The 12,367-nt window shown below is 49.8% G+C and overlaps 5 protein-coding genes across 5 annotated transcripts; 2 read left to right on the top strand and 3 right to left on the bottom strand.

The window, feature by feature from the left end:
* Window positions 1-1,741: 1,741 nt before the first annotated feature.
* PV10_05925 (uncharacterized protein) lies at window positions 1,742-3,788 on the bottom strand. The gene has a single exon (XM_016370662.1). The coding sequence runs from the start codon at window positions 3,527-3,529 to the stop codon at window positions 1,820-1,822; it is 1,710 nt and encodes a 569-aa protein (XP_016222955.1). The 5' UTR covers window positions 3,530-3,788; the 3' UTR covers window positions 1,742-1,819.
* Window positions 3,789-5,414: 1,626 nt separating this feature from the next.
* On the top strand, window positions 5,415-6,792 carry PV10_05924 (uncharacterized protein; the record flags this gene model as incomplete). Its single annotated transcript, XM_016370661.1, has 2 exons — window positions 5,415-5,555; window positions 5,626-6,792. The coding sequence occupies 2 exons, from the start codon at window positions 5,415-5,417 to the stop codon at window positions 6,790-6,792; spliced, it is 1,308 nt and encodes a 435-aa protein (XP_016222954.1).
* A 552-nt stretch (window positions 6,793-7,344) lies between these two features.
* PV10_05923 (uncharacterized protein) lies at window positions 7,345-9,251 on the top strand (the record flags this gene model as incomplete). The annotated part of the gene is made up of 2 exons (XM_016370660.1): window positions 7,345-7,614; window positions 7,683-9,251. The coding sequence occupies 2 exons, from the start codon at window positions 7,345-7,347 to the stop codon at window positions 9,249-9,251; spliced, it is 1,839 nt and encodes a 612-aa protein (XP_016222953.1).
* PV10_05922 (uncharacterized protein) lies at window positions 8,531-10,629 on the bottom strand. Its single transcript, XM_016370659.1, has 2 exons — window positions 9,809-10,629; window positions 8,531-9,732 (listed from the first exon to the last, which is right to left on the bottom strand). The coding sequence occupies exons 1-2, from the start codon at window positions 10,322-10,324 to the stop codon at window positions 9,397-9,399; spliced, it is 852 nt and encodes a 283-aa protein (XP_016222952.1). The 5' UTR covers window positions 10,325-10,629; the 3' UTR covers window positions 8,531-9,396.
* On the bottom strand, window positions 10,619-12,023 carry PV10_05921 (uncharacterized protein; the record flags this gene model as incomplete). The annotated part of the gene is made up of 1 exon (XM_016370658.1): window positions 10,619-12,023. The coding sequence occupies one exon, from the start codon at window positions 12,021-12,023 to the stop codon at window positions 10,644-10,646; it is 1,380 nt and encodes a 459-aa protein (XP_016222951.1). The 3' UTR covers window positions 10,619-10,643.
* Between the last annotated feature and the right edge of the window lie 344 nt (window positions 12,024-12,367).

Raw genomic sequence — 12,367 nt, 5'->3', positions numbered from 1 at the left:
TATAGACTGGTATGACGATGAACAAGAACAGAGAAGAGAGAGGGAGAAAAGGGAAAAAAGGGTAAGAGGCAGACCTAGTGTTTGGCCCAGGTGACGAGCAACGTCCAACATGAATTCCACTATCCATACCAGAGACAGATAGAGACAGTAATCCTTCCTGACTTCCCGATCTTTTAGTTTCACGAATCTTCAAAAACGCGTTCCACCAACCCCGTATCGACGTTGAGATAGAGGCCCACAACATTATCAATCAAATCCTTGCGCAAAATCTTACTCTCCTTGACTGCCCTAAGTTCATACTTGAGTCCCCGATGACTATCACGATCGAGCGATGGAAATTGCTCCTTCAGACTAGTCAAATAGTCGCTGTCTTTAAGTTCAGGTCTTTTCTTTTCGATACTGTCCAAGACCATCTGAGGGTTAACGACCGATGCCCCACAGTTGGTGTGCTGGAGCACGATGATTTTCGTCAGATGGAACAATGTATCTAATCCTGCGATGTCGAGCTCAACTGAGCTGATTCGCCCTGCGATGTGGCGTAGGACGATCGCTTCGTACGGTTTGAGGCCAAGAACTTGGTACGGATTGGATCGTGAATCGAGGCAGGAGACTGGAGGGGTGGGATATGTTAGTGGCATCCGATTGTTTGATATATTACATAGTACATAGGCTTTCGGCTTGTAAAGTCAGAGACGGGTCAAAAAACATACGAACTAGTATATGTGGACCATATAATGCAGGATTGCCTCCCATGAGGGAGACTAGGTCTGGAAGTTTCTTATGCTCGGTTTGAGCATATTGTCTGTATGGGCGTCCTTATCAGCGGATCTATACCTCCCCCATTCCTGACACTGTGCTGTGACTGGTTACTCACTTGTTCCGTTCGAGAATCTCCTCGACAGATATACCGTCTTCAAACTCTTTCTTAGGCACGGACATTGCTGGCAGCTGCTGGAGATACGAAAATTGAAGTATGATGATGTCCAGTTTGACTTGTAAGAAAGAAACAATGCAGATTCAGGTTTATGAACTGAAATATATACTGAACAAAAAGATGTTCGACTACGAGAAAGAGACGACGTGGCCTTAGATGAAATTTGTTGGGAGAAATTCCTGTGACAAACGGTAAACTCTCGGTGTTGAGGTTTCGTTCAGACAGAAGAGTAATCAGTCTCTGATTTGATGTGGCATGAAGTCATCGTACTCGGCATGAAATTTGGCCAATATTATCAAAATGCATCGCGTTATAATGGTGGTATTAGCTTTATGGCTGGACATCGTATTCCATCTCTGGGAAATCGAGCAGACATATCGTACAACGACCTGTCCTGAGCATGAATGGATTATAAGTCGTTTACAGGGACAGGGATGTTGAGTAATCGTGGACAACCAGAAAGCTAATTTCAACCTTTTTAAAGCGGTGAATGTGGGGAAGATCAGCGATTTCTCAACATGGCTGCCTGTCACGGGCATCTGAAGGACATAAACGAGAATGATTCTGTTGAGTAATTTGTTCTGGACAACTGTGATGATGGGCACAGGCTACTTCTGGTTCATATCCCAACGAGACCTTTGCGGGTCAGGGAAAATGGCCACGGATGGCGTACTTTTGATTGAAGCCTTCATCAACCACATCTAGTATGTGACACAAGTAGAAAAGTCATTACGTCGAAAGAAGTATGGTATCTGCGACTAAAGCCAAGGATGTGCTACTTGTTCAAGGCATCCAACCTGAACAATTGTGAGTAACAAATCCACCTGCTTTTTGGCTTAGCGGCCAGAGTCGCTTGTTTGTACAAGGTGTGTAGATGCCTGGCGGTTACAACAGAGCCACAGCGGTAATTGCGAGTCCTGCAACGAGTCCGTAGACAGAACGAGGGGTGCCTTGGCTGGCGCTATTTTCCTGCCCATTGCTGCCACTTCCGCTTCCACTTCCGCTTCCGCTGTTGTCAGTTTCGGAACCAGTGAGTGAGTCGGTGAAATTGACCTCCCTTCCTTGCACGGTGGCTGTCCACATCTGGACGAGGCTGACGTCTGGCTCGCAACGTGTGTCTTCATCGGGAAGTGAGGCATTCAGGAAATAGGCCTGGACATACTCTGCGACGCACGACGAAGGGTCTGCAAAGATTCCATGACCGTAACCACCATGGGGTAGGACCACACTGCCATTGAAGCCTGCGCTTCCATTGTAGGCATTAATCAGGGGAGTGACCGGGTCATATTCTCCGTTGATGTATAGGATGGGAGTCTTGGTATTGGCCTGGAAGTCACCCCAATAACGCTCTTTGGCAGGGATGGTCCACTGTGCCGATGCCCATAGAGTGAAGTACGAAACATCGCTAAAGCCACGACTGACGTTGGCTTGGAACTGCACTTGTGGAAGGTATTGTGCCGAGGTATTGGCGATGAATGTGGCATCACTCGCACGGATGCCGATGACAGCGTTTACAGCCTCCCCATAAGGCACGGGTGCAGGTTCGTTTGAGGGGGCATCAAGGGTACCATTGAAGGCGCTCGCCAGGAGTTGGGCAAATCCAGGCCAGGAAGAAGGGGCGTAGAGAGGCTGAATGAAAATGCCCTTGATGCCGAGGTACTCGAGATATCCTTCAATGCTAGAACCAGCGCTGATGGCGAATGGACCAATGACGAGATTGATCACATCGAGCAGATCCTGTGTGGAGTTGGGTTGCAAGAGTGAGTACAAGGCGCAATCATCGGCGGCGTCGAAGCAAGCTTGGAGAAAGCCTGCAAAAGCAGCATCAATGTCGTTGGCAAATCGTCCATAATGACCGGCTTGGTAATCGTGAGGGTTCACGTTGGCATCAAGAACCATGCGCTCGATACGCTCGGGGAACATTGCTGCGGCATATGAACCAAGAGCAGTACCATAGGAAATTCCATAGTAGCGCAGGAGGCCATCTTCGCCTAGGGCATCGACGATCTCCATCATGTCCCGAGCTGTGAAAGCGGTTCCAATGAGCTCTGCAGTCTCGTTGGCGCCTGAAGCACAGTACTCGGCGAGTTCACCAGCAAGTTCCCAGCCGCCGTTGAGGAAGACACGGGTTAAATTGGTGCTGACCAAGGTTCCAAGTTGTCGCTTCTTCTCTGGGATTGTGGCAATGTTCTCAAGATCGCAAATGAATGGAATGGTGAAACCAGTACCACGAGGATCCCAGGAGATGAGATTCCATTGTGGACCAATGACAGCATGGGCCAGTTCGGCGAAAGCGGGTAAATTCTCAGCGCCGGTGCCTCCAGGGCCACCAAAGTTCATCAAGACCGAACCCAAGACTGGTTCTGCAGTGGCATTGACCCTGAAGAGGCTAAGATCGAGGTTGCCGGATGAAGTATCAGTGTAATCCAAAGGCACTGAAAGAGTCGCGCAGTCGAACTCTGAGATACTGCCGTTCATCATTCTGGAAATCTGGTTGTTCAGCGTGGGACAAGGCTGAAAGTCGAGTTCCGACTGTGCCATGACGGCAGCGACGGAGGCGAGCCCCAACGCCGTGAGAGAAAGAATGCGCGACATGATTCGAGTGCCTTTTGAAAAAGGCGATTTCGTTGAGGTTGGTTAGAGAGTCACAAGGATTGTTGTCCTTGGGGGCATCTGCGCTATATAGCTCTGTTCCATATAACTTCTTCCCCACGAGCTTTGCCTTGTGGGTTGCATTGGCTGAACTGGGACCGAGGATGTGGAAAATGCTTAGCTAGTGTCAATCTTTGGAGGCGCCGGAGCACGGGTATTGCCATCTTGGGACAGGATCTCTGCCTGTCTTCATGTGTCCTTGTTTGCGACCCCGGTGAGGCAGAATTTGCGACCAATACTTTAGTAACGCCAAGACATGAATGCATTTGACACGAAGCAATCGTTTTCCCAGCCTTGTATCGAACACATCCATTCTGGAGGACGTGGCGTTTCCAGGACCTGTGTGATGGTCTCACGGAATTGCGGTACTTCGGTACGAGTACGAGGACCAAGAAGTGCAAGACGAATCTGTGCCAATCTTGAAGTTTGGGATGTGGATGCGTGGTTCCCGCAGCAGGTGCAACGCCCTGCTCTTGGCTACATTCTCATACGTCATCTCTGGCTATTGTCCAATCAGACATGACCGCCTGCTCGCCTTCTCTTGGCAGGTGAATTGACCTTTCCACTCCAGGCACAAGCTGGGGCTCTGGCTTGTTGGCAAAAGACCCATTTCGTGCAAGTTCCAATGCCGAGATGTTTCAACCCGTGGACCCCAAATATAGAAGTTGTAGCCAGGCGGGAGTGCAGGTACGGTAGCGTGTCACGCGGCCGTGGAGATACAGCGCGTTGACAGTCAACAGGCAGATCCTGTGTAGATCAAAAGGTGCAAGGCAGGATCAGGCAACGCCAAGAGTGATATGAAGCAGGAGGAGAATACCAAATAATGTGTCACGTGTGTTCAAGTAGGGGTGGAGTGGAAGGAGCCGAGAGGGAGACGAACCCAGGAAGGTACGACCAAGGGGTAGGACAGGGGAACCACAGGGGAACCACTTATTAGTCATTGTTCCTCCGTGCTGAGGAAAGAGCAGAAACGTCACGTGATCTTACCATTTCCTTCCTCGAATCAACCTTGCAGATAATGTTGGTTGGTGGCACAAACATGACCGGTGTGAAGGTCTCATTTCAGACGACAATGAGACTCAAGCCACGGATGAAATGGTGGTGGTTCAACAAGACCTAGAGAATTGGAGAAACCAACCGAGCATAGACACCCTCAAGGTCGGTTAGGCAAATGGCCCCCAATCCCCACCAAAACGAGGCAGGACTTCTCGGGCCAATGCTCTTGTAATGTGTCCTCACCTTTGGAATTCAGTAAGGCTGACATAATAGATCATACCACAGGAGACATCGTTCTCACTGCTATCGAAAATGCTCACAAGGTTGAAGGTTCCCTCCCTGGTCATATATATCCTGTCGACTGAGGTCGAGCGCGGTAAAGATAAAAGATAAGCGCGTTTAGGGGAAGCCACCCGGAACTTATGATGGGACCTCGACTACAGATGTTTTCTATCACTGGCTGGAAGAGACCAAAGAGTTTCCACTATAAACGCAGACTGCTCAGCTCATGGCAACTGGCGATATGGTAGGTCAAATCATATCAAATCATATCAGAGACGTCGACTCATAACTTCCCCTGTTGCACTGACGGCCGTACCCTGATGTCGGGGGATTCGCGCTTATCAGATGTCGTGACATTCTGCTATCAAGCGCCTGATCGCGACTTGGGATATTCAAATCTATATAACTCCCGTGCCTCTACAGTCTGACTAGTATACTGGAGTGATACATACCCCCGTCCTCGCACTGGCCTCAGACCTTGAGAACACCGAAATATACGACACCCATTCACTCCTGCACTGGTAAACACCAGTCAAACAACCAAGCCAAGATGGGGTCCGCACCACTTCTGGAGCCATTGAAGCTCTCGCAAGCAACTATCAGTCTTCTCGACAAAGAGTCAAAGTATTGTGTAGGAGGTTTCCGACCAACCCCTGCGATGCTGGCTCGAGCAGAGGGCTGCAAGCTTTGGGTAGGTTCCCGATGCTGTTTCATTTCCTATCTATCAAGGACTCGAATGACTGAGTCGAACCCCTCGACAGGACGTCGATGGCAAAGCATATCTCGACTTCATCTCCATGTTCAGCGCAGCCAATCTCGGCCATAACCCTCCCCAGGTGGTATCCAAAGTAATTGAACAAATGGGCAAAGTATGCTTAGTCAACCTGGCTGGCCACCATGCCTTATGGCCATCGTTCGCCGAGATGATGTGCAACAGATTCGGCTACGATCGAATCATCTCCATGACATCAGGAACCGAAGCGGCCGATACGGCATGTAAGCTCGCTCGCAAATGGGGTATCAAATCCAAAGGCATCACAGCAGAGGAATGTCTAGTCTTAGGCGTGGGTTCTTGTTACCATGGCCTGGGATCCAGCGTCTGGCCTCTCATGGATCCCAGTCCCACACGCAAGGACTACGGCCTAGGAAGCTCCATGGTCACCAACGTCAGCCCATCTGGCGAGAGCCTCGCATATCTCGACTTGCCTGCCATGCAACGATGTCTCGAACAATTCCACGACCGGATTGCCGGCGTCATCATCGAATGTTTCCACGGCACATCTCGCACCGTGGACGAAGAACGGATCTACGCCCGCGGAGTCTACGACCTATGCCAACAATACAACGTCCTCTTCATCGCCGACGAAGTCCGGCAAGGCGCCGGCAAGACGGGGAAATTCCTCTCCTATGAATATCTCGGCGACGATTGCAAACCCGATATTGTGACCATGGGCAAATCCATCACCGCAGGCGTATATCCTCAATCCTTCATCCTGGGAACCAACAAAGTCATGTCCCTGGTCGGTCAATTCGAAATGGCGTCCACGTTCGGCAATACACCATTAGGGATCGTAGCCGCACAAGCCACCATCGAAACAATTGAAAAAGAGAACCTTCTCGACCGTGCACTCGAGTTGGGAAAGAAATGGAAAGATATTGTCGAGGGTTGGAACCATCCAAAGGTGAATTATGTCTTTGTCATGGGCGCGGATTCGAATTTGTTTCTTCACGATACTGATGGTGCTCGATTCGCTGCCTTGTGTATGCATAAGGGTGTCTTCTGCCATCCACGTCCAGACGGTCTGAGGCTGAGTTTCCCGCTGATTATGACGGATGAGGAGCTGGAAGCTGGTGCGGCGATTATCAGGGAGGCCTTGGATGAAGTGGATCAGTATCAAGCTATTCCTGGAGAGGTCTTTCCATATTGATAGCTTGATCTGTATCAGTCTAATATTATATTATATTATACCTAGGTATCAGTCACCCAGTGCCTCGAAAATCATCATTGATGTTAGTTCCATGGAATGGGTTCTGCGAGTGAGATTGTAATCATCAAACCCTAACACGTGACCGAGAGATCCGCTACCATCGCAACGAAGAATCATGAACAGAACTCAAAAGTAATCAATAACCCCCACCTGACCAATGCCGATGGCAAAAGTACAATAAGAGAGAGATGACTTAAGTATTCCCACAATATGCGGCTTCAGCATTCAACATAATCGATTACACCACGGACATGTCCACGACAAACCATCTACTCGTAACCCTAAACTCGTCGTCTCCATCTGTTGTCACTTGGTGGGGATAAGACGTGATCAACGGATGAACCATACACGTGGGAGACTTTTCTCATTATTATGTTCGCTCGCGACCTTGGCCGGCTATCTCTATGTTTTATTATGAGTGACCATGACTTTTAACTAGTCGTGTGTTTATATGTCCATATCCAGTGCATAATATAAACGATAGCAGCCAGAATGGGGTCTATTGATAACTCGGTAGATGCTGTTATCTCTTCTGAGATCGGCAGCACGTCGCCCGCCAATGGTGGTCAGACTAATGGTATTGAACGTGATGTTGTTCAACATTTGACAAGATTTTCTCTGGATGAGCCGACGGTGGACGATCCAAGACCTTTGAAAGTCGCTGTGATCGGGGCTGGATTGGCGGGAATCTTGGCTGGGGTTTTGTTGCCGGCCAAAGTACCCAATATTCAATTGACTATTCTTGAAAAGAATAATGAAGTGGTATGGGCAGACAATACCTAATGTTCCACGATGGAAGGAATCCTAACTGACTCGTGCTTGTTTGATAGGGAGGAACATGGCTCGAAAACATCTATCCGGGGGTTCGATGTGATATCCCTGCCAATGTGTATCAATCGACCTTTGCGCCAAACACTCAGTGGTCGCAACTCTTTGCTGAAGGGGCTGAGATCAGGAATTATTGGCAAGATATCGCTCGAAAATTCAATGTCTACCAGTATATCCGGTTTGGTCACAAGGTGACCGGTCTTGAGTGGAACTCCGCGGCCTCGCACTGGAAGATCAACTTTGACACATCCGAAACATCGTCGTTGTCAGAAACTTTTGACTTTGTCATTCCAGCCTTGGGACACTTCAACGACTGGCGTTTGCCTGACTACCCCGGCATCAAGGACTATAAAGGACTTCTCCGACATACCTCGAATTGGGATGCTACCTTTGATCCGACGGGAAAAAGAGTCGCAGTGATTGGCAACGGGGCCAGTGGCATTCAAGTCACACCGCATCTCCAACCCATTGTTTCGCACCTCGACCATTATGCTCGCAATAAGACGTGGGTGGCAGCGACGTGGGCGGGTGACGTTAGGACGTTTGAGCCACAGAACTATACGCCAGAGCAGCTCGAATCCTTCAAAGACCCTGAAGTGTACCTGGCATACCGAAAGTCACTCGAAGAGAAATACTGGCGAGGGTTTCGGAGTGTGTTCCGGGGCAGCGAGCAGAATGCCAAAATCCGAGCAGGATCCATTGCGCTGGTAAAGCAACGGCTTGCTAGCCAGTCGCCTGAGTTTATTGAGAAATTCATCCCAGAATTTCCGCCATCTTGCCGACGCCTGACGCCTGGTCCTGGCTATCTGGAAGCCGTGGCTGCGCCGAACGTGTCGTATATTGACACGCCAATTGAGCGCTTCACCGAGACGGGTATCGTGACGACTGACGGTGTTCATCGTCCAGTGGATGCCATTTTCGCCGCCACGGGGGCCAACACCGACTTCAAACCACCATTCCCAATTGTGGCAGGGGGTGTTGACCTTCGTTCTGCCTGGACTCCTGGTGGAAAATGGGGTTACCCGCATACTTATCTCGGGTTGGCCACGCCCGGATTCCCCAACCTGCTTTGGATCCTTGGTGCGCATGCTGCTGGCGCCTCTGGAACGATTCCCCAGGCCGCCGAGGTGCAAATCACCTACTATGCCAAACTGCTGCGCAAGGTGTCGACCCAGGGAATCAAAAGCATAGCCCCGAGTGACCCCGCCACTGACGATTTCATCCGCTACGCTTCTCAGAAGTTTTTCCCCGCCACGGTCTTTTCCCAAAATTGCAGTTCATGGGCCAACAGCGGTATCGCGGGCAGTTTCATCCACGGACATTGGCCAGGAAGCGCCGCTCATATGACCGTTGTCAGAAAGGAGCCTCGGTGGGAAGATTGGGTGTACGAGTACCAGAAGTTCGACAGCGGTGAAGGCCAAGCGGGAACGGTTGATGTCGGTCGCTTTGAATATTTGAGCAGCGGCTGGACGAAGAAAGAGTTGGACCCCGCTTTCGATATAGTTGGATACTTGCAAAAGCCCGGCGACCATGTCGACCTGAGGTCTTTGCATGAGAATTGGTGGGAGTAGTCGGAGATGATCTACTGAGAGTGGATGCCAAAGTATGATCAGATGGAATTGACGAATTCATTTACCTAGTGATTGTCCTCCGAAGACCAAATTTTATTTCCTGCATTCCGATACATCTTCCTCGACCCATCCGTTAACTCCAGTATTAATCGTTTGAAACAGCCTGGACAATGGCTCCAGCGTCACCCTGGTCTAAGTCATCCAGGGTTTTCATATCGTCCCCATCCAACTCAAAATCAAACACGTCGGCATTTTGTTTGATATACTCGGGACTGTCACTCTTGGGTAACGGAACCCAACCCTTTTGTAAAGAATAGCGGATGAGGATCTGTGCTGTGGTTTTGTCGTGCTTCTTAGCCAGCGATACCAAGGTCGGGTCGTTGGCCTTGTAATTGCGAACCAGTGGCGAGTAGGCTTCGATGACGATGTTGTTCTTTTCGCAGTATGAGACGATGCTCCGTTGCTGGCACCATGGATGAAGCTGTGGAGAGAAGAAGTGTTAGACACGCCTGAGCGCGAATGTAAGAGAACGGGGCTGATGATATTGTGAAGCATACCTCGATCTGATTGACCGGGGGTGGCCATGTTGTGGCAAAAGACTTCAATTCATTGATGTGGCGGACACCAAAGTTACTGACACCAATGCTTTTCGCCTTGCCTTGTTCCAGCAATTTTTCAAGGGCTAACCACATCTCTTTGCGAGCCTTGCTTCCGGCATTAGGGCTGTGAATGAGGAACAAGTCCACGTAGCCATCTTCTCGGTCGTCAATCTTGCGAATACTGTCGAGACACTTCTGGTATGATTTATCGACCGACCCACTTGCAGAGAGGATCTTGGTGGTGATGAAGACGTCTGAGCGATTCAAACCGGACTCTTTCAGGGCTTGGCCAACTTGAGCTTCGTTTGCATAGAACTGAGCTGTATCAATGTGTCGATAGCCGACGTTCAAGGCGGTCAGGCATGAGGCTTTGCAGACATCTGCAGGAGAGAGGTAGACGCCGAAACCGAGCTGGGGGATGGTGAGGGATGAGTTTGTGAGGGGGAGAGTTTTGTCGAAGGTGATGCCACCCATGATTGCGCCACGGCAGTCGCCAAAAGAGGATCTGTTTTGAGGTTGAGGTTGAAGTGAAGTTGTGGATCAAACAATGAATGCAAAAATATTCGCGATGAGGTGAGGGGGGAAGTGATGATGCAATTGTTGGTGGTTTTGCAAGGGCCCCTCGCTTCGCCCCGCAGTGCAGGTGCGACTCATCAATAGCAGCTCAACGGTACCTGCCGCGCCCGATTTCGGATCGCGGGGTCGAACATCAAATGCCAGATGGAAGGTGCTACTTACTTCACCTTCCTCGGTCACTTGACGCGTCTGCCTAATTCTCATTCCCTTCTTTCTCTCAGGGCGGCATCAGGAACGTATTGACGGCTTGAAGTGTCGATCTCGAAGGATTGACATCTGACTTGGAACTGGTGATCCATACGAGTCGTTGCTTGACGAGGTGTTTGTCAACGACAACCGCCCGATCCTTTATATGGAGTGTGCCGTCATCTGAAAATAGAAGACAAAGCACAGTCGCAACGACACCAGCACTGAGGTCCCGGCCGCTGGTGCAGGTCACCAAGATCCTACTCTGCGGGTCTTTTTGCAATTGATTCGAAATGGCATGGACAGCAGAAGGGAGTTTTTGTCTGAGGTCCTTGCTGCCCAGTTTACCCGCTCGACAATCGAGATTGAGTACTTTGGATGACGTGTCTTGAGATTTTCCCTGGCAATTGACAATTAAATGGAATTCACTTTGTTCTAGGGCTGGCCCAGCGCCGATATAGAGCTGTGTCGTAGGCTGAATCAGCGTGTACTGCACCGGTTTTGCATCCTCCGCGGCAAGGAGCCCCTTGATGAGATCCGGGAGATCCTCTTCCGAGGTCATCATCAAGTTGTCTTGGTGTTTCCAAAATAATGTAGGATCTAGGCCGTGGGACCACCCTTCGCTGTCATCGCCCGCTCCTTGAATGTATCCGCCCTCTGAGACTTCTGCGCCATGCACTCGATGAGACGCTGAGCACAAAACAAGTCGATGATCATGCGTAGAAGTTGTTGCCTCTTGAGTTTCGTCAGGCAGATCCACTTTTTCAAGGTCAAACCCTGTGTTTATCACCCAGTGAACACGGATAGGTCTTTTGAGCTGTTCCCGCAGGACACTTGGATCGATGTTCAAGGATAAGAAAGCCTGAACAAAGCCATCAAGCTTGGCCTCGATCTGTGAAATCTCTGATTTTCCGAGATCATCTGGCGGAGGCGGACCCTGAAATCCATGATATCCCTTCGACTCCGGGAACAAGGCGCGGTTGAGGACAGCAACCCAGATTGGTACAGTCTTGCTAAACGCGTCTGGAAGATTTTTCCCTCGTCTGGTCGAATCGACAATAACAGCTCCACCGTGCTGTCCCAAGATAGGCAAGAGTTGCAGGTTGAGTCTTCTCAGAGAAAAACTCCATATGCCATGATGACCATCGGTGCTTTTGAAGTAGGCGCTGCCAGCTTTGTCGCGGGGATCAATGTACCAACTCCCACATCGTTCATTAGCGACTAGTGGAAGCCGGTAGAAGTCCGAGACACTCTTGACAAATTTTGCATCGATGACAATCGATGTCAAGCGATTGCGGACGGACAAGGTGGATTTCTTAATGGATCGTAGTTGAGCGTAAAATGAAGGGCTATCCGTAGAGTCGTTCAATTTCAGGTCGCTGAGTTTTGTGGGAAATGGGCTAGAAGCCATTGCAATCCTCCAAATTGGGCAGTAAAAGACTTCTCAGTATACTCCGTAAAAAATATTATTCAACATTTGATTACCAGCTTACTGTGCTCCTTGCGGCCTCAATTCATGGATTGGATGTCCGTTGATTTGCTGTCTTTCACCTTATCATAAGCTTAGGTCGTAAATTCGTCTCTCTATTCATTTCACCCCACCTTGACGGTGACCGACGGGCTCGAGGATCCTAGTTCCATTACTTGTTGTTGCTAGTCCTCCTTCGTCCGTTGAAAATAATTTACATGGGTATCTGTAGCCTTACTGAAAGGCGCAACCTTAAAAAATCACCACGCCAAGCCATTGCTTTTACG

Source organism: Exophiala mesophila, assembly GCF_000836275.1.
Source record: "Exophiala mesophila strain CBS 40295 unplaced genomic scaffold supercont1.4, whole genome shotgun sequence".
Lineage (NCBI taxonomy): Eukaryota > Fungi > Ascomycota > Eurotiomycetes > Chaetothyriales > Herpotrichiellaceae > Exophiala > Exophiala mesophila.
The sequence above is the reverse complement of the archived record's forward strand: the minus strand, read 5'-3'. Positions and strand labels throughout refer to the sequence as shown.

Excerpts from the sequence above, each read along its gene's own strand:
- PV10_05922 (XM_016370659.1), bottom strand. The coding sequence starts at position 10,324 with ATGGGTGGCATCACCTTCGACAAAACTCTCCCCCTCACAAACTCATCC. Across the intron at positions 9,733-9,808 it reads CCCCGGTCAATCAGATCGAG|CTTCATCCATGGTGCCAGCA; the intron begins GTATGCTTCACA and ends TTCTCTCCACAG.
- PV10_05925 (XM_016370662.1), bottom strand. The coding sequence starts at position 3,529 with ATGTCGCGCATTCTTTCTCTCACGGCGTTGGGGCTCGCCTCCGTCGCT.